The sequence below is a fragment of the Rattus rattus genome, chromosome X (genome assembly GCF_011064425.1).
Source record: "Rattus rattus isolate New Zealand chromosome X, Rrattus_CSIRO_v1, whole genome shotgun sequence".
Lineage (NCBI taxonomy): Eukaryota > Metazoa > Chordata > Mammalia > Rodentia > Muridae > Rattus > Rattus rattus.
The window spans coordinates 102,618,709-102,645,933 of NC_046172.1; the positions used below are offsets into that span (position 1 = coordinate 102,618,709).

The 27,225-nt window shown below is 42.3% G+C and overlaps 1 protein-coding gene across 1 annotated transcript in view; it reads right to left on the reverse strand.

The window, feature by feature from the left end:
• Kiaa1210 (KIAA1210 ortholog) overlaps positions 1–26,935 on the reverse strand; it is a 44,471-nt gene extending 17,536 nt beyond the window's left edge. Inside the window, 4 exon segments of the mRNA XM_032890026.1 lie at positions 4,860–5,009; positions 13,003–13,129; positions 17,134–17,302; positions 26,908–26,935. Of these exon segments, the coding sequence (XP_032745917.1) occupies positions 4,860–5,009; positions 13,003–13,129; positions 17,134–17,302; positions 26,908–26,935 (474 nt within the window).
• Between the last annotated feature and the right edge of the window lie 290 nt (positions 26,936–27,225).

The following is a 27,225-nucleotide window of genomic DNA, read 5'->3' on the forward strand; positions in this document are numbered from 1 at the left end:
CCATCCTTTATTTTAAAGGGCTGTCATGACTACCCGTTGTTATTGCTTCCTTGTTGGGATCACCTTGCAATCATGTCTTTGTTTCAGGAGGTCATTAGGCCTAACTTGTTATGCTTATGTTCCTCTCCTGTAACCCCAACTATTTTGCCCACAAAATCCCCCATTTAGAACCCCTATACTTGATCTAGAAAAGCCATTTAGCTCAGTGGTAGAGCGCGCCAGGCCCTGGTTGGTCCCCAGCTCCAAAAAAAAGAACCAAAAAAAAAAAAAAAAAAAAAAAGCCTTCTCTTCTTTACATCTAATGCTGACCTCTTGAACCCTACTTTTGGGGGAAGCAGCCCACACATGCACACACACACACACACACACACACACACACACACACACACACACACGCACACACGCACACATGCACACACACACAAAGCTTGTTTTAATTAATTGCTTACTTTAATTGGACCATGATGGTTTAGGTCACTGGTCTTTCTCCTCACATTTTTGGGATAAACGGATAGTAATTTGATTGGCTTCTCGAGACAGAGGAAAGTCCTGTCTTGTGTTAAGAGTAGTAGGCATGCTCAGTGGCACATTCTGTAACCGTAGCAACTGAGAGGCTGAAGCATGAGGATTTGGAGTGCATGTCAACCTAGGCTACATGGTGAGAGCCAACTCTTTAAGAAATGGAAAACTACACACTATTATTCCCAGGTTTAATCTACTATTTTGGGGGAGGTTGGCACTTTGGGGAAAATATACCTGCAGCTGCCCAGGAGGGTCTGACACTGAAGATGGGAGAGCCTGGGTCTATGTGAGCTGACGCTGTAAAGCACACTGCCTTGGGAATGCAGCCAGAGGAAGCAGTAGCTCATGGTGGGAAGATTGTTCTCAGTAAGAGGGGTTTCTGCTAAGAGATGCTGGCACAGGGAGAAAAATTTGCTATTGTCTGATGTTCCCCTCCTTGGGTGTGTCAAAGAAGTGTCCTGAAGTGTGTCCCCTCAGCTACTGCTTTACCTGTTCAAATGTATAGGACTGCTAAAGGTGGTTAATGAAAACTACTATGGATTTGGAACAGGATCCCAGGTTCAAGTCCCAGCTTTATCTCTGATCAGCTCTGTGGTCTTGTCCAAACCGTTTCACCTCTCTGAACCTCACTTGTTTCATCTCTAAAGGGCACAATAGTATCTTTTCTTTTACATCTTTAATGTCTTATAGAGAAAACAAAGTGCTTTGTAAACTGACAATTTCTACATGATAATTGGAAGGTGTTATTCTACGCTCCTCTGATTTATCACATGAATTTAATGAAGACATCTCATTAAGAATGAATTAATTGTGAAGAAAGTCACCCAAGATAATATAAGAATTGTAGTCAGAGGACCTCCACATCAAAACGGATACACTCAAACTAATAGAAGAAAAAGTGGGGAAGCATCTCGAACACATGGGCACTGGGGAACATTTCCTGAACAAAACACCAATGGCTTATGCTCTAAGATCAAGAATCGACAAATGGGATCTCACAAAACTACAAAGCTTCTGTAAGGCAAAGGACACTGTGGTTAGGACAAAACGGCAACCAACAGATTGGGAAAAGATCTTTACCAATCCTACAACAGATAGAGGGCTAATATCCAAAATATACAAAGAACTCAAGAAGTTAGACCGCAGGGAGACAAATAACCCTATTAAAAAATGGAGTTCAAACCAGAGCTTCCAGGGACTAAGCCACTATCCAAAGACTATACATGGACTGACCCTGGGCTCCAACGTCATAGGTAGCAATGAATATCCTAGTAAGAGCACCAGTGGAAGGGGAAGCCCTTGGTCCTGCCAAGACTGAACCCCCAGTGAACGTAATTGCTGGGGGGGAGGGTGGTAATGGGGGAGGATGGGGAGGAGAACACCCATAAAGAAGGGGAGGGGCAGGGGTTAGGGGGATGTTGGCCCAGAAACCGGGAAGGGGAATAACAATTGAAACGTAAATAAGAAATACTCAAGTTATTAAAGATAAAAAAGTAACTGAAAAAAAAAGAATTGTAATCAGAAGGAATCTGCTGGGCAGCAATCTAAAGAACTCCACTAGCCAACATGATGAAAGACCTACAAACAACCTACCCTAGAACATGTTAACATAGAAACAATTATCCTTCAATGAGGCTAAGACTGGGCTGTTTAATAAGCTGTGACTTTCACCTGTTCCACCCCATTCACTAGTGTGAAAATTTATCTGGTCCTGTGTGGATGACGACATGCAATTCTTTTTTCTTTTAAACAGGGTTCTGAAAAAAGAGTTCTATCAGTGCAGTTCTCTTATGGTTTGTGATAGCCTAGGAACAAAAGAGTGCTGGTGTTGGGAAGCTTAAGGCAAGGGAATCCCCTGGTTAAAGTATGAGGTGACTTAGGCCCTGCTCAGAGATAGCTGTTGATACTCACTGCCTTTTTCACCAAATGTGAAGAACTGAGCCCCTACCCCAGATTGGAGGCTGAAAACAGCAGAAACAAGAATAATCTGGGAGAAAACCACTGTGCTTTGCACACTGGAGTTGAAACACCAGGCACCTCACTAACTAAAGACTTGTGGAAGGAAGTAACTCTGGTGGCAGCTGTGTAAGTAATGCCTTTCAACTCCATCCCAGGGAATTCTGAGAAAGCAAGCCCGGAGCATTTAGGGGCTGGCATTGTTATTTGCATTCCCTCTTCTGCCAATAGAGGGCAGCAGCTGAGAGAGAAGAAAGAGCATGCAAATTGCTCCAAAACAGAGATTAGTCATTGTTTACTCTGATCTGTCTGGATGTTTTCTTCTACTCCGCTTAGTTCCCTTTTTGTTGTTCGGTGAGAAGGTAATGGGAACTGGGCTGTGGGGAAACATTTGGGGACGAGAGTCAGAGGCCATAGTGGGTAGGCTTTGTCATCTATCTGCTTATAGAATCATCCACCCAGGCCATCTTATCTCCTGGATGCCAATGAGAGTTGTATCCGTAGAAGCTGCTGTTGTGGCCTTTGCTGCCAACAGCGTACTCCCTGGATTCACCATAGTGAAGTAATAGGTCTAGGATCATGGCAGATAGGACACAGACACGTCTGGGAATAATTAGAAATTACACTGTAATATCAAAGGCTCGACTTCTACCTTATAGCCCAATAACTACTCTCTGTTAAGCTGACTCAACTTAGTCCAATTTGAGTAGGTTTGTTTTGATTTTGAGACATGAATGTCCATCAATAGATGAATGGCGAAAGAAAATGTAACGCCTACAAACAAAAGACAGCCATTGAGCCCCAAATAGGAACGAAGCTCTGACACATGCTGCAACATGAATGAACTTCAAAACCAATGTGCTACGTGAAAAACGCTATCTGAAAAGAACTCATATTATTCGTTCTATTTATATGAAATACATCAAATAGGAAAATGAAGGCAAAGAAATTTTGAATAGGAATAGGGAGTCACTGCTTACCAAGTACTGGGTTTCCATTGGGAGAAGCAAACAAGTACTAGATGTAGAAAGTGGTAGTGGGCGTGTGTAATTCCACTGAACCATACTCCAAAATGGTTTGTATGCTTACTTTCATGCTAGCTACATTTGCTCACAAAAAATTGTTATCTATCGAGCCCCAGAGCTCCCAGGGACTAAACCACCATCCAAAGAGTACACCTGGAGGGATCCATGACTCCAGCTGCATAGGTAGCAGAGGATGCCATTGTGGGGCGACAATGGGAGATGAGGCCCTTGGTCCTGTGAAGGCTCAATGCCCCAGTGTAGGGGAATGCCAGGGCGGGGAAGGTGGGAGTGGGTGGGTTGGTGGGTGGGTGGGGTAACACCCTCATAGAAGGAGGGGGAAGGGGATGGAAGAGGGTGGTTCCAAGGGGGGTTTGGGGAGGGGAACCAAGAAAGGGAATAACATTTGAAATATAAATTAAAAAAGTATCCAAAAACGTTATCTAATCCAACCCTTCCACCAACTCAGACATCCCATCCCAATCCATCTGATTTATTGGTGTTTGGCAGAAAATAATCATAACCCAACTCCATAAATTAATGATTTTTCCATCCACTTACTGTCAGGGTGTGCTTTTATTTTGGTTTAACCTAATTTTTGGCATATGTAGCCAAAAGCTGCTTTTCGTCATACAATCTTATTTTTTCAGTGCTGGGATTGGAAGTCAAGAGCTTGCAAAATGCTACATTGGCCAATGAATGCCTTTACAGTATCTTTTAGCATCCAAATAGAGTTTTGTTCCGACTGGCTAAAAGTATGCTTCTGTTTACTCTTAGTTCCCAGTACTAAAGGCTCCAAATTCTACAATCATCTAGGTTGACGACAACCAATTAAGGTAAACACAAATTAGACAACAGAGCTATTAATATGATTACAATCAACTAACTTGCCAGTTGTTAATGGGTAGTATTTGGTTGGCAGATCTATACATACAAAACTAGTGGGCATGCATGCCCACTAGTGTGCCAACTGCCTTTTATTAATGCTAGACAGTTATGAAATAATATTGCATTGCATAAGCTCTGAATTTTTATTTAAAAAGGTACAGAGTTGGCTTCAATTAAAGAAGCTCTATTTTAATTTTCTTAAAATAACTGAACGTATCCAGATACTATTATGTGTTTCTGAAACAATGCCTTCTATTATTTGTGAACTAAATGTGTGATTATTTGCTTTGTAAAACTGAATGAAAAATGTAAACTATGATGCAAGTCAAAAGCCAAGAATAGCAATTTCTTTTCCAAAGTACCCCTCTACTTCATCCCTGGAGTTGAGATATGGCACGAGAACACAGAACAAGAAAGTAAGTATATCGTTAATGGGTCGAACCTATTCCTGAGAATAGAACCAATATTCACCTTCCTTGATATTGAACAGTGTGAAGACCTCCTTCTGGAGATATTGGGTGTCCTGTCACTGGCAAAAAGATTTTCCAAGTCCTGAGAGACTTTCTCAGATCGGATGATAAGAGGGCTAATGCTGAGTCTCCGTGAGCGCAGGGATTGAATCTGTTAAAAGGGAGAATGGAAGAGTTTCAAACATGGGTGTTTCCCATACGGTACTGGTATTCTGATGTTCTTTTGTTCCTTAACTGGTGAAAGAAGCCAAAAAGAAAAAAATGACATACATACAAGTGTCGTAATGAAATCTAGAATTATGTACAATAAATGCTACTAAGCACTGAGAGATGGCTCAGTAGGTAAAAATGCCCACCATGCAGAGATGAGGATCTGAGTTCAAATCTCTAAAACTCATGTAGAATTAAGATGGGTTACAGAAGCATCTGTAATCCCACTGCTTTGATGGCGAAATGGGGGTCAGAGATAAGAGAATCTCTGGAAATTTGCAGGTCAGGTTTACCTGATGTATACAATAGAAAAACCGTAAAGAGACCCTGTCTGAAACAAAGGGGGTAAAAGGCAAGAATCAGTATCTGAGGTTGTGAGTTTGTCCTCTGACTCTTACTTCTACAAATGTGCCATAAAGTATGCACACACTCACAATTGCGTGTGTGTGTGTGTGTGTGTGTGTGTGTGTGTGTGTGTGTGTGTGAACAATGCCCATGAAGCCCCCATAGATTAATGTTAAAACTGAAGACACTGTGTGGTGTGTTAATAATGGCCCTCATGACTTTTGAAGTGGGATAAATGCATTTTGCATTATGCTTTGACTACAAGCCTATGGGGGCCAAGGAGTGGGATATGATGGTGGTTTGAATAGGTTCAGCCCCCCTAGACTCATGTATGTGAATGCTTGGCCCATGGGGCATGGCATTAATAGGAGATGTGACCTCATTGGAATAGATGTAATTTTGTTGGAGGAAGTGTGTCACTGTGGGGACAGGCTTTGAGGTCTTAAATGTTCAAGCTATGCCCAGCGTGAAATCACATCTCCTCCTTCTGCTGCCTATGGATCAAGATGTAGAATTCTCAGCACCTCCAGCACCTTATCTGCCTGGATGCTGCCATGCTTCCTGCCTTGATGATTATGGACTAAAACCTCTGAAACTGTAAGGCAGCGCAGCCCCCAAGAATGGCTCCACTGGCTCATATATTTGAATGCTTAATTATCAGGGAGTGGAGATTATCTATATTCATATGTGTATATATGTATGTGTTGGGAATCGGTTCTAATGCTTTGTTTTAAATCAGCTTCCAAAAGCTGCTTCCAGATCTGAAGGTCCCTACCCCAGATGGCTTGGATTGGTAATAAATAATTTGCAGTACAGCCAATGGGGAGACGAGGTAGGACTTTTAGATTGTGCTGCGGGCAAGAGATGGAGGAGGAGGATAGTCATGACTCAGAGAAAAAGGGATGAGATTTAAGATCTGCAGGAGAGAAATCATCAAGCAATTTGGGAGGAAAGGGAAAGCAGCCCGATGGGAGGGGGTGCTCAGAAGGTAACAGGGCAGCAAAGATAAAATATAGATTTAGAAAGTACTAAGACAGGGTTGGGGATTTAGCTCAGTGGTAGAGCACTTGCCTTGCAAGCGCAAGGCCCTGGGTTTGGTCCCCAGCTCCGAAAAAAAGAAAAAAGAAGAAGAAGAAAAAAGAAAGAAAGTACTAAGACAGGAATAACTGAGGGGGTGCTTGCTAGCCATGGGGAGGTTTAGAAGTGCCTAGCCACTGAGCATATATATATATGAAAAATAGGCTCTGGAAGGAATTTCTTCCCTCCTTACATGTCTAAGATATATTTAAAACAAAGATCAGCAAGCAATTTTGGTTTTTCTCTGAGTTTCTAAACACTTTTGCCAATCCCCAAACAATGTCCAAAACTCCAAATTTTTATTTGATTAAAGTCAGTCTTGGTTTCAGTCTCTTCCAGCTTCTGTCTAGAAGTCTTGCTTCATTCTGCTCTTTCTTTGAATTTTGCCCATGTATTTGAAGCCTAGAATTTACAGGGGCAAGCGAATCTTGAAGTTAGCATCTGGGGTTGATCCCCACACTACAACTGCTGTTCCTTTTGTTCCAGCAACTGTCTGGGCTGAGTCTTGACCTTGTTCATCTATTGTCTTCATATTATTAAGGTTGACTTTTCTAGAAATGTTAATGAAAATCTAGAGACCTAAGACTGGGTGTACAGTACTTCCTGAGCATGAATTCAATCTCCAGTATGAGATAAATAAATAGATTTAAAATTTTTTAAATGTATTGTTATATCTTTAACTTTATTAAAATATTTTTAAGTGGTGCATTTGGATGGAGGGTTGAATAATTTCAGACTAATGACAATTTTACATGATCCTCTTGATATGGATCGACATCTTTGATTTTATCTTTAACAAATATTGGATAAGCATCTAGAGTTTGTTACATCCAATCCTCTGAACAGGGCCTACAATACTTCACGAAACATGATTCTTTTTTCTTTTGAACTAATATCGCTTGCTTCTGTCTAAGGTTTTACATAGAGCCTCCAGATACTAGCCGGGGGGAAAATGGACACAGTGGAGTTTTGCCAACATTTTGCCCCTGGGAAACTCCTGGCCAGGGTCTCCAGTGCTCCCTTGTGACTACCAATCTAAGCCTAAATCAACTATTACTTCAATCAACCATCCCTAAGACCAGGAATAATGATGATGAGGAGGAGGAGGAGGAGGAGGAGGAGGAGGAGGAGGAGGAGGACGAGGAAGAGGACGACAAATAACTTTCACGAAGGGATTATATTATACCAGGCAGTGAAAAATCTCTTCAGTTCTTACAAAGTGATTGCTAAGTATCATGTCCATTATCTAAATGGAGAAAATGAGGTTTGAGAGATGTTGGGGCTGGCCAGTTGTAAGGCAAGTATTGGAAAGCTCTTGCCAAATTGACAGCTTGTGTTTTTAACCACTATGCACTCTAGTATCCTCTCCAGCATAAGTGCCAGGAAAGTGGGGAGGTCCCATACTGAAGACCATGTTCAGGAAGTGGAAAAGCAGCAACCAAAGCCAATGGTGTATTTGCTTCCTTAAGTAGAACTGCAGGGGGTGAGTTGGGTCTGAGTGCAGTAAGGAACCTGATTTCTACAGGGTTGGTTATGTAAACAATGAACTCAAGATCAGAAAGGTGCTAATAATATGCTATCACATTCCAACTGTTTCTAATCAAATAAAGAAAACGTCATCTAAGCAACCATGTTCCCAATACCGCATCAGGTGAATTTTGGAAGTGAATAAAATTGACTAAACCCTAGTATTTCAGACACAACTGAATACGTGGATTTCTTCCCTCCCAATCTGTAGATGCTTGCCCTGGAGGGATTGCTCATTGATTAGGAGCATGTACTACTCTTGCACAGGACCCTCATCAGGTGGCTCATAACAGTCTGTAACTCCAGTTCCAAGGGGACTCAACACTTTTGGTCTCTGGTGGCTCCTTCACGAGTGTGCACATACTCCCACAAATATATTAATTTTTTAATTTAAAAAAAGAACTCCACCCCATCAAGGGACCCACGCACTAGGTAACTCTATACTTCCACCAGGTTCTATGGAGCACTGGATACCAGAACCCTTGATTCATTCTGTTCTGTTCATTGATGTGTGTGCTGTTTTGAGACAGGGCCTCCAACTATATCCCAGGGTATCTTGTGATTCACTATGTAGAAGAGGCAAGTCTTGAATATATGATCTCCTGACTCAGTGTCCTAAATGCTTATATTACAAGGAAGAGCTTCTGGGACCCTTACCATCAACTAACCTTCATTTAGTGCCATCATCTTGGCAATTAAAGGGAGTTTTCTACCCAAAGTTTAATCTGGTTATTGATGACCTATTACCACCTATCTTGTTTGGCTTTTTTTTTCTTTCTTTTTTTTTAAGACAAATTTTCTTTGTATAGCCCCAGCTGTCCTAGAAGTCAAGCTGTAGACTAAGCTGGCCTTAGGCTCACAGAGAAGTGCCTCTGCCTCCCTCGTACTGGGATTAAAGAGTGTGCCACCACTGCTGGACTCTTTTCCCCCCAAAGTACAAGTTAGAGTTATCTGGGAAGAGAAACATCAGTGAAGAAAATGCTTCATCAGATTGCCTGTAGACAACTCTGGGAAATTGTCTTGAATGCTAATTGATAGAGAAGAGCCCAGCCCAGTGTGGGTGGGGCCACCTCTAGGAGAGGAGGCCTGAGTAGATTAAGAAACAGACTGAGCAAGCCATGGAAAGCAAGCCAGTAACCAGTTGTTCCCCTGTGCCCTCTGCTTCAGTTCCTGCCTTTAGTTCCTGCCCTGACTTCCCTCAGTGATGGACTGTTTACTTAGAAGTACAAGATGAAATAAACTCTTCCCCCCCCACACGTTGCTTTTTTTAATGCTCTTTATCACAGCAAGTAGAAAACTAATACAGCGCCCTCTGCTGTCCCTGGTCGTGTTTTGCAGGGGAAGGCCTAAAAAGGATGGGGCCCAATGTGTGAGCTATAGGCTCACTCTGGTCATTTAACAAAACTTGCCTTTGGACTATTTTCACCACCCCCTTCATCATGAAAAAGAAAGCTCCTAAACTGCTCCCCAGCAATCATCCCCCCCCGCCCCAAATTAACTCTAGTTTTTAAACTGGATGTCCCTGCTACACGAGTTTCATTGTTTCTGGGTCTAAAAGAGGAGGGAAAGAGTACAGCGAGTAGGACCTAAGCTGCTGCTTACCAAATATAATAAACAACCTGTGGTACTTTTCGTGGCCACGAGGAAGCAAGGGGGTGTGACTACAGGCCTGCAAAAGCTGGTGTTGCTATTTTGGACTGAACAGCAGTAGAGGAGACTAGGTTTTCCCTAATGTGCAGCAGGAAAACAAGAGTCCACTACCACTAGGGGCCCCAAGCCACGGAGGCACATCCTCTGCTGATTTTCGCAGTGCTATCTTCCCCACCCTTCAAGTTTAAAGCACCCAGCAGAATTTGCCCACAGTGCACAGACCACAGTCAGCCATGTGAAGTCTCTAACACGTGTCAGAAATAAACCCAACTTACTTTGGGCAAAATACAAAATTAAAATAGGACCTTAAGAGTGCGGCTGTGTCTGGAAAGCTAGGAAGAATTAAAGCGTCTTAGAAAGTGGCTAAGAGCAGGCCTGTGGATTTTGAGGTTAACACACCTGAAATACATTTTTAAGTCAACAATGTACTAGCCTAGTGGTGCTGAATAATTTCTTTTAAAAACATTTATCACATGGATTTATGTTTATTTTATGTGCGTAAGCATTTTGCCTGCATGTAAGTCTGTGTTCCATGTCGCTGGTGCCAATGGAAGCCAGAAAAGGATAGTAAGTCCCCTGGAACTAGAGTTACAGATGATTATAGGCTATCATAAGGTATTGGGTATCAAACCTGGGTGCTCTAGCAGTGCATCTAGTGGTCTTAACCACTGAGCTCTCTCTCCAGTCCCCTGAACAACTTCACTCAATCCTCATAAGCAAGTTTTTGAGGGAGATATCAAGACTGTACATTGTAGATGAGGAAAGGAAGGCTCAGAGAAGTTAAACAGCTAAAGCATGGTTTTCCACCAAGTAAGTTGAAGGACAAGAATTCAAGCAGACCTGTGTGGTGGTTTGAATGAAAATGGGACCTGTATGTCTGTAGAGAGCAGCACTATTAGGTGTGGCTTTATTGGAATAGATGTGCCCTTGCTGGAGGAAGTGTGTTGCTAAAGGTGGGCTTTGAGTCTCAGAAGCTCAAGCCAGACCTAGTGACTCACTGTCTTTTCCTGTTGCCAATCCAAATGTAGAACTCTCAGCTCCTCCAGCACCATGTCTGTCTACATGCGTCCATGCTTCCCAACAGTGTGAAAATGGACTAAACCTCTGAAACGGTAAGCCAGTCCCAATTAAATGCTGTCCTTTATAAGAGTTGCTTTGGTCAAGGTGTCTCTTCAGAGCAATAGAAACCCTTACTAAGACAGCAGTTGGTACCACGGACTGGGATACTGTTGTGATAATCCTGACCATGCTTTTGTTTGGAGGAATGTGAACTTGGAGACTTTGGATTAGAAAAGCATCTGAAATGCTTTAAATTGGGGCTTAATGGGCCACACTAGCAGAAGCATGGAAGACAGTGGTACTGGTATGATTTGAACTGTGGAGGGCCTGGCTTAAAGGCTTCAGAAGAGAAGAGAGTTGGTATATTACTTAGAAATCATTCTTTTGATATTTTGTTGAAGACTGAGACCCATTTTGCCTTTGTCCAAAGAGAGTCTGTTTGAGACTAAATTGAAGAGTTATGGATTAACTGCTCTGGCATAGGACATTTCTAAACAACCCAGCATTGCCTGTTTTGTGTGGCTACTGGAGGCCAGTGTTATGCAGATCTATACTGAAAAGGAGCAAGCTGGCTAAGGAAAAACACAAAGTGTACAGTTGGAGGAAAAGGGGGGTGGGAGCACTAGAAAGTGTAAACAGATTAAAGAAAAGCCTGATGCTAAGTGGAATAAAGGGAGTGGTGACCTCTGAGCAAAACTCCACTCAGCTAAGCTTTGAGTTTAAGGCTAGTCTGGTCTATTGAGCAAGTTCCAGGTCAGTCATGCATAGGCAATGAAGGAAACCATCAAAACCAGAAAGCTGGTGACTGTAATCGAAAGAAGGGGTCGTGTTCCATCTCCAGCAAGCAGCAGAACTTGGCAGCTTTGGCCACGTGGTTCTGGCTTTAGAGTTAAGAGCAGAAGAAAGGGGTCATGGAATCTCCCTCCAAGACCAAGGAAATCCACTGAGACCAGGCATGTGTGAGGGTGTCCCTGCATGGAAGCCTAGAGAGGCCAGTGTGGGAAGAGGTGAAGGTGAAGCCTGGACTGCCTTGGAGATCCCAAGATGTTGGAGATGCCAGAGTCAAGAGATACATGCTGAGAAAAGCTGCTAGCAGGGAGTGGAGCCAACAAAGCTGAAAGGAGTTGGAGATGTGAAGAGTACTTTGATATTAGACATGGAGACGACTTTGAAGTTTGCCCAGCTGTTTTCCAGTCTTGCTTTGGTCCAGTATTTCCCCACTATGCTCCCTTCCCTACATTTTGAAACAGTAATGTATATCTTGTGACATTATATATTGGAAGTATATGATCTGCTTTTTTTTTATTTCACAGGACATTACAGTTAAGAGATTGCATGGATCTCAGAAGAGACTTTAAACTTTGGACTTTTAAACAGTGATGATACTGTGATAGAATATGGGGACCTTTGAAGTTGGACTACGATATGGCTACAAGCCTCTGGGAGCCAGGGAATAAAATGATGTGGTTTGAATGAAAATGGCTCCCATAGGCCCCTAGATAGCAGTACTCTTAGGAGGTGTGCCCTTGTTGGAGTACATGTGGCTTTTTTGGTGGAAGTGTGTCACTGGGGACAAACTTTGAGGTCTCAGATGCTCAAGTCAGGCTCAGTGTCATTCTCTTCTTCCTGCTGCCTGTCAACCCAGCACCATGTTTGCCTGTACACGGTCATGTTTCCCACCCTGATGATGATGGACCAAACCACTGAACTATAAGCCAGTCCCAATTAAATATTGTCCTTTATAAGAGCTGGCATGGTCACGGTGTTTCTTCACAGCAATAGAAACCCTAAGACCACCTGTCTATTTGTCTTACCCCACCATGTTACACATATCCCTATGGTATTACCTCAGTAAATTTGGAGCTTGAAGCCCAGGCTCCACTGCTGGAATAGTGATCCCCAGATCCACTCAAACCTCCAAGGGCACTACTTCCTGAGACTCTAGGCAAAGTTCTGGAAATAGGCGATCTCTGTGGAGAGAAAAAAACTTGGGGGGTTGGCATGCTACCAAATAAATACTCCAGTATCAAACTAATAAACTGTCCAGTATCAAAATAATAATGGTATCCCTGTGTGTGTTAAATAAATACTATGTGTTGCCCATGTTACATAGTTAAATGTTACATAGTTAAATGCCTATTTATATTATTTGAGATTTAAGATAGTCTTGTGAGGTAGAATTAGTTAAGCAAGATCAAGTTCATTCCTCTTTTGAGGGGGAGGGGGCAGGATAGAAGAATAGTGTTTAATCAGTCTGAGGTAAAGTTCATTGTTACCTTTAGTGATCTGCTTCTCTGGGGCTCTGGAGAAGAGTGTATCTTGTCTATTCCTTTTTCAGGCTCAGGATCTGAACAGAAGACACTGTCATGAGATATGGACTTGGCTCCCATGCCACTCTTGTGCCTATGTGGAAAAGAAAAGTAAAAGCAGTGCAAAGGATTAATAATTGAAGGACAAGATATTTTCATGAAATAGATACCATAGAAAGCTCAGAAGGATATAGAGATGCACGTGTGCTGACACAGAAAACCATCTCTGCGGTTGGGGATTTAGCTCAGTGGTAGAGCGCTTGCCTAGGAAGCGCAAGGCCCTGGGTTCGGTCCCCAGCTCCGGGGGGGAAAAAACCATCTCTGAGATGGAGAGTAAGAATCAAAACAAGAGTATAGGCCCATTCAACACACACACACACACACATATTCACATATGCACCGACACACAGACACACATATATAGTTTATGTTCAGCAAAATGACTGGGAAGTATCTGTCAAACTATTAGTGGTGAGTCCCTCTGAAGAAGGGTCCTAAAGAAATGAGAGGGATTTTCATTTTCTGCCTTGTGCTTTGGATTAATTTTAATGTTTAAAAATTATTTGTGTATGCTGGTCTTTGCTGTGGTTCATAGTCATCATAAAAGCAATGAGGAGTATATGGGAGGACTTGCATGGAGGAGAGAGAACAGGAAAATGATGTAATTATATCATAATCTCCAAAAATAAAAAAATAATTAGTTTGTATATATTTTATAGGCAAATTCTACTGAGATGGTTTAGTCATCGTACAATTTGTCCGCATAGCATACAACTCCATCATGACAATCTTGAGAAATGGAAAGGTTATTAAAAAATCTTTTACACTCAAATAGCCCTTGAGGGTTTTTATTTTGATTTGTTTTGAAATTATCAAGGATCTGCCCAAATACTATTTTTTCATTTTTACATCATTTATTTATTTATTTATTTATTTATTTATTTATTTATTTATTCATTCATTCATTCATTCATGTATTGTGTGTGTCTATCTGTCTGTCTGCCTGCCTGCCTGCCTTCCTGTCTGTCTGTGTGTGTATAGGCTTGCCCATTTATATAGGTCAGAGAGAACAACTTTGGGGAGTCAGCACTCTCCTTTCCCCATGTAGGTCCCTAGAATTAAACTCAGGTTGTAAGCTTATAGCAGCAAGCAGCTTTACTCACTGAGCCATCTAACAGGCCCCACGATATAGGGGCTTTTCACTTAGTTGGTTTTTTCTCTTTGTTCCCAAGACCTTAAGGATACATCTATCCTATTTTCCAAAGCATCCTTACGCACCATTCATGTGTCAATGTTCAGAAAAATGTCTGGGTGGTATCTGTCGGATCACTTAGAAAGGTTTTCCAATGAGGAATGGGACCAGGTTGAAAGAACTTGGAGAAATGTTAGAAACAAAAGTGGCTCAGAAGACACCCGTGGGGACAAGGTAATATGTTTTTCAGCCATTTGACATGCAAGTGTGGATGCATGCCAATGCGGCTAGGGAATGATGGGGATCTTTGTGTAAGAAACAAAGGAGTAGAAGGAGAGAAGACAGGAAAAGAGCACCAGCAGCAGGTTAGTGCGGGCCGCCCACAGGCCCTGGTTTCCTCTATTTTGCTGCGTCTCAAGTTGTCTCCAGGGGAGTTCATTCTAATCCTTGTTACCTGAACTTGCCACTATCTCATATTCAGGGAGGGTCTGAATCCTGACAGCCTCACAACAGGGCACTTGTTAGTCCTCTAGCCCAGCTGCTTCAAGCACAGTTTCTTTTTTTTCCCCTTTGTGATTACAAAAACAAAAATCTGTTCTTTTAAAATTTACATATTTATTTTATCTTTGAGAATTTCATACAATATACTCTATATTCTTTCTTTTTCTTGTTAAAATATAATTACGTCATTTCCCCCTCCTCCATCTTCCCTGTAACCCCTCCATGTGCCACCTCGTCTCAAATTGATGACCCTTTTCTTTAATTGCTATTTATATATATATATATATGAATAAGTATAAAAACATAACCCGATGAGACCATTTCCTGTTGTGTGTGCTTTCAGGTTGACTACTTGGGATTCAATAATCAAATAGTATTTACTCCCCCCCTCCCCCTCCCCCTCCCCCTCCAACTACTATTTTTTCCCACTTCTCCCTCTCTGCTTCATGTCCCCTTTTAAAGTTTCAATATGCTTGGCCCTTAGGGAATGGTACTGTTAGAAGTATGGCCTTGTAGGTGGAAGTGTGTCACTCTGGGGGCTTTGAAACTCCGCCCAGTGTAAAAAAAAGCCATTATTCTCCTGTTTGCCTTCGGAACAAGATGTAGAACTCTCACCTCCTCCAGAGACATGGCTGCCTCCACTCTGCCATGCCTCCCACCATGATGATAATGGACGGAACCTCAGAACCAGTAAGCCAGCCCCAACTAAATGCTGTCTTTTTTTTTTATAAGAGTTGCCTTGGTCATGGTGTCTCTTTACAGCAATGGAATCCCTAAGAAATGGCTGATCAAAAGCCTTAACTCACTTCCAAACACCTGAGTGTCATTCTCCAAACTTTTGGTCCTATTATATTAAGCAAGGAACAAAAGCCAGGAGTGATCCTCAAGCTCTTAAGTTACACTTTATTTAACCTATGCTGCTTGCAAAACTACATCTCCCTCTTCACCTGCCTTGGTGTTTCTCAACATTTCTCAATGTGGCAAATACAGCAGAGTTAATGGACCATTTTTGAAGTGAGAAGTTACAGTCTTTGTAAAAAAAAAAAAAAAAAAAAAAGGAGCCATTACTAACTTGAAGAACCAATGTCCTACAATGGCATTGCTTGAAGGATGTGAAATAACCCCCTCTGCTGTTGTGAAATAGCCTTTGGCAAGTCCTCATGGTAGGTGCGCTCATTAAAGAACCATACATACTTCAGTGTCATCATGTCATGGGAAGCGTTTGGGGGACTTTTGGGAGAGTCTTAGCATGGCAGAGCCTCAGAGGGTGACTAGAAGCACTAGTATGATCTGCGGCACCACTAGTTGTCTGCAGTTTAATGTCATGAGAATTGGTCTAAGGAGTGCTCCATAGAGGGTTCGGATACAGGGACACCTGGAGGTGCAGGATATCCCAGAGAAAGAGAAATATGGTGCTTAAGTCAGAATATCACACATAAAGAATGTGAATGGGTGCGAGTGAGTGGCTGAGAAACAAACTTCCTCATAGCTCTGTGACCACCCGGTGCCCTGAGGGGGGATACAAGATGGAGTGAGCTTTTGTGTGCTTTTGCAGCAACAAAAGATTTTATGCTTAAGCTCTTGTATGCTAAAATGTTCTTCTTCCTGAGATTTTATTATCCAAATCTGCAACTTAGGGGTGAGGCAAGCATACTAGGCCAAAAGACTAAGCCTGTGCATGACATGGACCATTCCAATGTTATCAAATGGTTCAGAAACTTCTCATGAGCAGTAAGCCCAGCCCGGAGTCTGATTGTTCTCCTTGCTTGTGACTGTTGTATATCCAGCCCCAGCCCTGTAGGATGATGTCATTATGCAGGTGAAGGAAGGTGAAGATAGAATGAGGCCTGTCATTGGACAAGAAGGAAGGATGAGGGGAGAAGTTTTAGAGATGAGGAGGAGACTGGAGCGGGAGAGGGAGGCAGCCATGGGTGCTGATGTTAAGATTCCACACTGTACATTTACAGGTTGTTATGAATATCCTTAAGGGATGGATGTATACAGGGCTTTGTATGACTAGGTGGGCAATTATATCTTATCAATTGGATCAGAGGTTACTGTGTTGTGTGTTCTTTCATGTGCAGATTTAATTGAATTCAAGAGAGTATGTGGTAGCTGGAGACACTGGACCACTGCACAATTGGGATGTGTGTGTCTGGCATGGTGGCAACCTGCCTTGGGAACTAGATGCGTAAGGAGATTGTTGCCAGGCTCAGAAAGTAGCCATCGGCAGTGTAGGCTAGGATGGGCAAAACTGGCAAGAAGCTTTGCTAACTGAGACGAAGACATCCAACAGATGTCATGGGGCACTACGGTGCCAGATGTAGTGTGGGTTAAAAAAAAAACAACATTTTTTATAATGTTACAGCAACACAGCCCCAGTCCCTGACCCCATCTGGGCTTACATGGGCTCCATCACTTGCATTTCTAGAACTGGCTGCAGAGAAGACACACTAACACTGCTGCTGGAAAACCTTGGCTTTAGCATTGTTCCTTCTGAGACTTCTTCTGGTTCTTTCTTCTTCTTCTTGCCAAAAAAGCTCTTAAAGGCTTTAAACTTAGATTTCTTCTTTCCTGGAATCGAGAAATGGACGTGAGGCCACGTGTGATGGGGGAAGTAAAAGGAGAAGAGAGACAGAGCTGTAGTGGCAAGAAGAGGCTGGTGACTCCAGGTGCCTTGCAGATTTCGCCTCTGGTACCCGTCACACTATTCACTTGTGTGTGATACCCTTAGAAACTCAGTATGCAAGTGTCTGAATTGCAGTGGGAAGTCGAAAAACAAGCCATAGCTTGGGGTCATAAGGAGTGTCAGTTCAAGCTAAACTCATAAGATAACCACTTGTTTGTCAATTTTGGTGGCTGAGAAAGCTCGTCTGCATCCTTGTACCTTTATGTTTTTCTATTTTATGTTGTTTGAATTTATTGGAAGGAAGGCACGGGATGTCACTATATAGAGCAGCTGATCTTTTAAAATCCTCATTCGCCTGCCACAGACTTGCCAATGCTGATATTACAGACCTGGGCAACTCACCCCCCAGGTATGGCTTTTATTCTTTTAAATGCTTAAATCTAGGAAATTGCTGGGGGGAGGCAGGTTCTTATTCTGTAGCCCAGGGTTCCTGCCTGTGTGGGATTGTAAGCTTGTGCTTCCACACTGCATTTGGCCTTTTCTTTTAATCTTTTGATTTCTCAAATCTAAGAAATTGTAAGGATTAAAAATGAAACAAAACAAAACAAAACAAAAAAACCCTGTAGCCCAAACTATCCAAACCTCTCTATCCTCCTGTCTCCACTCCCTTAGTGCTGTTAGTGTAGGCCTGTGCCACCACCCCGACCTGACTTTGTCCTTTAATGTTTTAATTTTGTAAATCCACTAAATTCTAAGGATTAAAAAAAAAAACAGATCTCAAACTTTCAGTCCTCCTGCCTCCATACCACTACCTCTGCATTGTGTTTTAAACTTCTAATTTCTTAAATCTGTAAAACTGTGGGGGTTTACGAAAGTGGGGTATCACTGTGTGGTGGCAGCCTCACACTCTTGAGCCATGTGTCTCCAAAGCTAGGTTCTGGTATGACAGCCCATGCCACCACGCCAAGCCAAGCAGCAGTGCCTTCTCTTTTAATCTTCTAATTTTATTAGGCTATGAAATTAAGACTTTTTTAAAAGGTCTCAATATGTAGCCTAGGCTAGATTCATACACTTGACTCTCCTTCCCCCACAGCTCAAGTGCTGATATCACTGGGCCACCTACCAAGGCTTAACCTTCTCCTTTCATGCTAATTTCTTTAATCTAGGGAACTGTGCGTGTTTCTTTTCTAAAAAAAAAAGCATCTCTATGTAGCTAGGCGTTTCTTAAACTCCATCTTCTGGCTTCTACACCTTCGGGACTAGTATTGTACACTTGTGCCACCATCCCAGGCTTGACCATCTCTAAATACTTTCAATGATTTAAGTTGATGACATTGTGGACATTAAAAGCAACAGGGTCTCACTCTGTAGCCTAGGCTGCCCTCAAATTTGGTATTCTCTTAACTCTACACCCAGAGTGTATGTATAGCAAGCCTGTGATTCCCATGCCTGACCTTATCTTTTACTTTTAATTTATTTTCTAAGAATTTCTGGTGGTTTTTAAAAAAAAAACCTGAGTCTTACTCTATAGCCCAGGCTATCCTCAAACTTTTGATCTTTCTCCCACCATATCTGGTGTTTGGTATTGTAGGCCTGTGCTACCGCCTCAGGCTTGGCTATATTCTAGCACTGTAGGCCACCACTGCAGACTAGGCCTTCTCTTTTTAGCTTTTTTTTTTTTTTAAATTTAAGTCTTGGAAATTGTGGGGGTTTTAAAAACTAAGGTCTCATACTGTAGCCCAGGTTAGCCTGGGACTCCCAGTTCTCTCTACATATCCTGATTGCTACTGGCATTGCTAGCCTATGCCACCACCCAGGTTAGATGTTGTTATTTAGTTTCTAGTTCTTTTTTTTTTTTCAGAGCTGGGGACCGAACCCAGGGCCTTGTGCTTCCTAGGCAAGCGGCTCACCACTGAGCTAAATCCCCAACCCCTAAGTTTCTAGTTCTTAAAATCAAAGTTGTGAGGTCTTTTCTTTTAAAAAGTTAAAAAAAAAAGTACGGAGTCTCACTGTTTGGAATAGGCTAGCCTCAAACTATTCATCCTCCTGCCTCCAACTCCAAGTGCTAGCTAGTATTCTAGGCCTTCATCACCAATCTTTTAATCTTCTAACTTCTTAAATCCATGAAACTGTGAAGTGTTTTGTTCAAAGATTTTGCTTTGTAGCCTAGGCTGGCCTCAAATTGTGGATCCACCTGTCTTCACACCAAGAGTATGGCATGCAAGTGGGTGCTACCACCCCAGATTTGACTTTCTTTTTTAATTTTTTTAAGTTCTTAAATCTAGGATATTATAGAGTTGAAAAGAAAACAGGGTTTCACTTCATAGATGAAGTTCCCTCTATGCTCTGAGCACTGGGATTATAGGACTGAGTTATATGTGTGCAATTCTAATTGCTAGAATCACATTTGCAGTTTGAGTCTAAAAAATATTTCCTTGCTAGCCCCTTGTAGGGAAATGCCCTCCCTTGTCTGCATTCTTTATCTTTTGGGTGTAGTGAAAACACTCCCACCATAGCCATTTTGAATCGGTCTCTAAAACCAACTTGAGCCAGTTTGAGCCTCTCTGAAACCAGTTTGAACCAGTCTGAGCTAGTCTGGACCAGCGCCAACACACCATTCACAAATGGTCTGCCCTTGGAGAGGAGTTGGGCCAAGCAGGGAAGAATCTGCTACTTTTTAGACATTAGAGGCACTGCCATCTACTTTCAAAATACAGAGCTTAGTGCCCCACTTGCTTCAAAATCCCAGAATGGGAGACAGGAAAGCAAAGCTAGAGATTTCAGAGTTGCAAACCAGCTTCTTACAAACCAGCAAAGACAAGAGAGAAGCAGCAGCAGCCAGTAGTTCCATTTGTAACAAAACCAGCAAACATGAAACAGCTGGGTGAACCTACTAAGAAATTGGTACCCAAAAACTGGTAAAGCTATGAAGCCACATTTGCCAAACATACTCATGACGTGAACAGACAAAATCACACTGACACACTTTATCCTCCTAAATTAATAAGATGGTTTGTGTGTTAGCATTTCAATATGCACAGATTTCAAGTTTCATCTCGTTTTTCCTTCTTTGAAGGGAAGTAACAGCTTGCTTCCCAGATTCAAAAATACTTTAAAGAATGCACATCGCATCTCTTTCCACTAGGGGCACTAATGGATAAGAGACATTTCCATTGTACCATTGGGTGCTGTATGAGTATGGGGTTTGAATAGATTTGCTAGCAGAGATTTGGGGCAGCACAAAGAAATCAAACTGTTAAACATGGTGGGCCAGATGCTCACAGATCCTAAGCAGTGGCTTAGAAACAGGGCACCATCTTAGACAGTAACCAGTTGCTAAATACACACTTTTGAAAATCCCCAACCCCAATACACACTTTTGAAATCCTAATACAATCAAAGATGTTGGCCAGAGAGTGTCTCACCTCTCGAGTCTCTCATACTCTCTAGATGGTCGCCCCCCAGCTACCAGCCCCCAAGGCTGTTTATTTGCATTCATTCTATTGACCCTCTGGGCTTCTCTCCTGTCCCCTCCCCCATATCTGATTCTGTTTCCCTTTCCCCTCCCCTCTCCTTCCCAAAGCCCTCCTTTCCTCTGCCTCCCATGATTATTTCATCGTCCCCCTACACCCCCCCCCGTCTAAGTGGGGTTGAAATCTCCTCACTTGGGCATTTCTGCTTGTTGTATCCTAGGTATTCTGGGGGTGACCTTAGCCAAAATGCCCAACATTGGGGAAAGGGAACTTGAAGAGTCCACCTCTAGTAGATAGACAGGGCCTCAAGAGGAGAGACAGGGTTACTAACCCACAGTCAAAATTCCTGAACCAGAATTGTTCCTGTCTAAAAGAACTGCAGGGACAAAAATGGAGGCCCAACTTGGGATCAATCTCATGGGGGGGACACCAAGGCCTGGTACTACTATGCTATGATGTGCTTACAGTCAGTAGCCTGACATATCTCTCCTCTGAGAGCCCCAACCAGCAGCTGACTGAGACAGAAGCAGATGCTTACACCAACCATTGGACTGAAGTCAGGGACCCCCATGGTTGAATTAGGGGAAGGACTGAAGGAGTTGAAAGGATGAATGACCCCATAGGAAACCAGCAGACTCAACTAACCCAGATTCCAGGAAGCTCCCAGAGACTGAGCCACCAACCATGGGCTGATTGGAGGCCCTGGCACATATGTAGTAGAGGTCTGCCTGGTCTGGTCTCAGTGGGAGAAGATGTGCTTAATCCTCGAGAGCCTTGAGGCACCAGGGAAGGGAAAGGCCTGGTAGTAGGGAGAGCACCCTCTCAGAGGCAAAGGGGAGGAGAAATGGGATGAGGAATTGTGGGAGAGAGGAGTGAGGGGGAGCAACAACTGGAATGTCAATAAATAAAATAATTTATGAAAAAGATGGAGTTGGAGAGATGGCTCAGTGGTTAAGAGCACTGACTGCTCTTCCAGAGGTCCTGGGTTCAATTCCATATCTGTAATGAGATCTGTTGCCCTCTTCTGCTGTGTCTAAAGAGAGCTACAGTGTATTTATAATAAATAAATCAATCTTTAAGGAGCTGGAGAGTAAATAAATAAATAAATAAATAAATCTTTAAGAGGCTGGAGAGATAGCTTAGTGGTTAAGAGCACTGACTGCTCTTCCAGAGGTCCTGAGTTCAAATCCCAGCAACTACATGGGGGCTCACAACCATCTGTAATGAGATCTGATGCCCTCTTCTAGTGTGTCTGAAGACAGCGACAGTGTACTTAAATAAATAAATAAATAAATAAATAAATAAATCTTTAAGGGGCTGGAGAGATGGTTCATTGGTTAAAAGCACTGACTGCTCTTCCAGAGGTCCTGAGTTCAATTCCCAGCAACCTCATGGTGGTTCACAACAATCTGTAATGAGATCTGATGTTCTCTTCTGGTGTGTTTGAAGATAGCAACAGTGTAGCCATATACATTAAATAAATAAATCTTTTTTTAAAAGTCTTGATGAAGGGTGGGGAGAGAGAAACATCTATTCCCTAGAATTTTCAAAAGATTACATTTTTTTTTTAGAACTAGTGCTGACCAGAGAATAAAATGTCCATTTGGAGATGGAAGGGAGGAAAAGTTAGACATGTGTGTTTGTGTGTTTCCTAAGTAGCAAGGCAAAAGAACAAGGTTGTCGTTTTATATTATGCATTTTAAAGCTAGGTTCATCCCAGATAGAGTGGATTGCCCATGTGCATGGTGCTATAAGCCAGCAGTAGCAACAATTTCTTCACTGGATTTAGCTGAGATTTCTTCTAGAGGCTGTTTCATGGCACATGACACATTCATTATGGTCTTTGTTGTGTAGATGTTGAAAGTTGCTTGCTGTTTGGAAATTGGATTGAACATACAAATCAATGGCTTTGTTAGAGAAAGTCAGATAGCTGTCAGCATCCTGAGGTCAGCTATGTGCTCACTGGCCACAACAGCGACACCTTGTGGTGACATGAATTATAGTTGTATAGATGACATAATTGTTGCTAGGTATAAAGGTGAGTTTTTACTCCTATCTGCCTAATTACCTTTGTATTTTCAGTAGCTTCCGAAAACCAGCATTATATGGTTCATCTTCTGGAAATTTAAAAACAACCCTTACAAAAAGAAAACTTGAAAGGTTTTTAAGGATATTTAAGAAATGGATATATTGGTGAATCAGTGGATGAACAAATGAATGAGTGAGTCACGTGACTCCTCACCAAAGCAGACCTAATGATGTCATCAACTGACTGAAGTTGATGTCTACAGAAGAGGCAGCAGTGCAGAAGTCTTAATGAAGGACTGGAGAGATGGCTCAGTGGTTAAGAGCACTGACTGCTCTTCCAGAGGTCCTGAGTTCAATTGTCAGCAACCACATGGTGGCTCACAACCATCTGTAATGGGATCTGATGCCCTCTTCTGGTGTGTCTGAAGATAGCAACAGTGTAGCCATATACATTAAATAAATTATTTAATTTATTAAATAATTAAATAAATAAATCTGGAGTTCCTAATAACTCTCTTGAGACCCTGCTAACTAAAGATCAAAGGCCTTCAAGGCTCCACGGGCAAGCTCAGTATCCCATACCTCACATATTCAGTGAACTCAGACCTACAGGAAGCCAGGAGGAGGTTCCACTCTCCACCTTTCTAAATAGACAGTCTCTTGAGTCATACGTGACTGAAGAAAACTCAACAGGCAAATGAAAAAAACAAGCCGATTAACTGTTACATCTGGTTTTCAATGACAACTATTACTGTGTCTCATAGTTCCTTTTCTGAATGTGCTTTTAGAAATGGCGATGGGCATGGATCATACTAAAATTAAGTTACATGCATATATTAAAAACTTCACAATGAAACCTATTATTTTGTATAATTAATATACACTACAAATAAAAAAGGAAAATATAATCAGTTTTTGCAATTTATAATTTATCTCTCCATTTCTATCATTCCACTCAGGTTCAGCTATCTCTCACAGATAGATGAACAACTTAGCTAATGAATGCATATTTGGGGAAGGTTTGCAAATGAGAATTATTTTAATTTAATATTTTTATTTTTAATTAGCATACAAAGTATTAGGTTTCATTATGGTGGTTTCAAATGACGTTTTGCTCTTGATTCTCCTCCCATTTCATCTCGCCATTCGATTGTCCCCACCCCCTTCCACTCCCAGCAGCTTCCTCCATTCTTCAATACCTCTTCCCCACCCCCACCTCATGGTCACCTTCCTGCAGTCACATCTACATATGCATAAACATTACAAGCTAGGATGGGCATATGAAGCCTTTCATAATCTGAATTTAGATGCCTGTGGTGACCTCTTCTTTCTATCCCCTTTACTCCTCATCACAAATCCCTCCCTTGGTTGAATCTGTCTGCAATGAAACCTTAGTGGAATCCATGACACTGTGATTCATTTATTGGTTATTTCTGAATAAACAGAAATACCTTAATGAATAGAAACTTCTACAAAGGTTTCAGACCTTTCAGCTCCTCCCCCTCTCATGCCCCACCCTCCTTCATCCCTCCATCCTAAGCCTAGCAGCCTCCATTTTGTTTTCATGTCATGTGATTTCTATTGTGTGATTCTTCCCCTACCCCCACCACACCTCCCTTAAGACCTCTTCCCCTGTGACACTGTGATTCATTTTCTGGTTATTTCTGAATAAACAGAAAATACCTTAATGAATAAAACTTCTACAAAGGTTTCAGACCTTTCAGCTCCTCCCCCTCTCATGCCCCACCCTCCTTCATCCCTCCATCCTAAGCCTAGCAGCCTCCATTTTGTTTTCATGTCATGTGATTTCTATTGTGTGATTCTTCCCCTATCCCCCCCACACCTCCCTTAAGACCTCTTCCCCTGTGACACTGTGATTCATTTTCTGGTTATTTCTGAATAAACAAATACCTTAATAAATAGAAACTTCTACAAAGGTTTCAGGCCTTTAAGCTCCCTCCTCTCATGCCCCCACCCCTCCTTCATCCCTCCATCCTAAGCCTAGCAGCCTCCATTTTTGTTTTCATGTTTTAATTTGATTTCTATTGTGATTCTTCCCTATCCCCACCACACCTCCCTTTAAGACCTCTTCCCCTATGTGACACTGTGATTCATTTTCTGTTATTTTTGAATAAACAGAAATACCTTTTTAATGAATAGAAACTTCTGCAAAGGTTTCAGGACCTTCAGCTCCTCCCCCCTCTCATGCCCCCACCCTCCTTCATCCCTCCATGCTAAGCCCTAGCAGCCTCCCATTTTGTTTTATGTCATGTGATTTCTATTATGTGATTCTTCCCCTACCCCACCACACCTCCCTTAAGACCTCTTCCCCTGTGACACTGTGGTTCATTTTCTGGTTATTTCTGAATAAACAGAAATACCTTAATGAATAGAAACTTCTACAAAGGTTTCACACCTTTAAGCTCCTCCCCCTCTCATGCCACACACTCCTTCATCCCTCCATCCTAAGCCTAGCAGCCTCCATTTTGTTTTCATGTCATGTGATTTCTATTGTGTGATTCTTCCCCTATCCCCACCACACCTCCCTTAAGACCTCTTCCCCTGTTACACTGTGATTCATTTTCTGGTTATTTCTGAATATACACAAATACCTTAATCAATAGTAACTTCTACAAAGGTTTCAGGCCTTTAAGCTCCTCCCCCTCTCATGCCCCACCCTCCTTCATCCCTCCATCCTAAGCCTAGCAGCCTCCATTTTGTTTTCATGTCATGTGATTTCTATTGTGTGATTCTTCCCCTACCCCCACCACACCTCCCTTAAGACCTCTTCCCCTGTGACACTGTGATTCATTTTCTGGTTATTTCTGAATAAACAGAAATACCTTAATGAATAGAAACTTCTACAAAGGTTTCAGACCTTTAAGCTCCTCCCCCTCTCATGCCCCACCCTCCTTCATCCCTCCATCCTAAGCCTAGCAGCCTCCATTTTGTTTTCATGTCATGTGATTTCTATTGTGTGATTCTTCCCCTATCCCCACCACACCTCCCTTAAGACCTCTTCCCCTGTGACACTGTGATTCATTTTCTGGTTATTTCTGAATAAACAGAAATACCTTAATGAATAGAAACTTCTACGAAGGTTTCAGGCCTTTAAGCTCCTCCCCCTCTCATGCCCCACCCTCCTTCATCCCTCCATCCTAAGCCTAGCAGCCTCCATTTTGTTTTCATGTCATGTGATTTCTATTGTGTGATTCTTCCCCTATCCCCACCACACCTCCCTTAAGACCTCTTCCCCTGTGACACTGTGGTTCATTTTCTGGTTATTTCTGAATAAACAGAAATACCTTAATGAATAGAAACTTCTACAAAGGTTTCAGGCCTTTAAGCTCCTCCCCCCTCATGCCCCACCCTCCTTCATATCCTCCATCCTAAGCCTAGCAGCCTCCCATTTTGTTTTCATGTGTGTGGATTTCTATTTGTGATTCTTCCCCCTATCCCCACCACACCTCCCTTAAGACCCTTCCCTGTGACACTGTGATTCATTTTCTGGTTATTTCTGAATAAACAGAAATACCTTAATGAATAGAAACTTTCTACAAAGGTTTTAGACCTTCAGCCCTCCCCTCTCATGCCCCATCCTTCATCCCTCCATCCTAAGCCTAGCAGCCTCCATTTTGTTTTCATGTCATGTGATTTCTATTGTGTGATTCTTCCCCTATCCCCACCACACCTCCCTTAAGACCTCTTTCCCTGTGACACTGTGATTCATTTTCTGGTTATTTCTGAATAAACAGAAATACCTTTAATGAATAGAAACTTCTACAAAGTTTCAGACCTTTGCTCCTCCCCTCTCATGCCCCACCCTCCTTCATCCCTCCATCCTAAGTCTAGCAGCCTCCATTTTGTTTTCATGTCATGTGATTTCTATTGTGTGATTCTTCCCCTACCCCCACCACACCTCCCTTAAGACCTCTTCCCCTGCCCCCTTCCCTTTCTAATGGTCTTTTTTATAAGACTGAGTTCTTTTGCCTGATGGCCGTACACAGTAAATCTGGTTCTAGTCATTAAGGTTTCATTGGGTGACTTACCTTCCTCTGTGATTTCCAAACCTTCCATACTGCTGGACACTTCACTTAATGACTCAGCCATGATAGCTCACTAAAAAAAATCCAGAACAAAACAGGGAAGATGAGTCCTTTGATATATAGGATACAAAAAAATCATTACACCTTGCTACTTATCCTTTAAACTATTCAAGAAAAGACATACAAACGCAATTGCCTGCTAAGGGTAGGCATCATCTCTTTAAAAAATACAGTAATCTTAATAATAGGCAAGTACATGGATACACAGGATATCTTGCCTAGGGCTGGTGGGGAGAGAGTGTTGCCGGGAGTGATGGATGA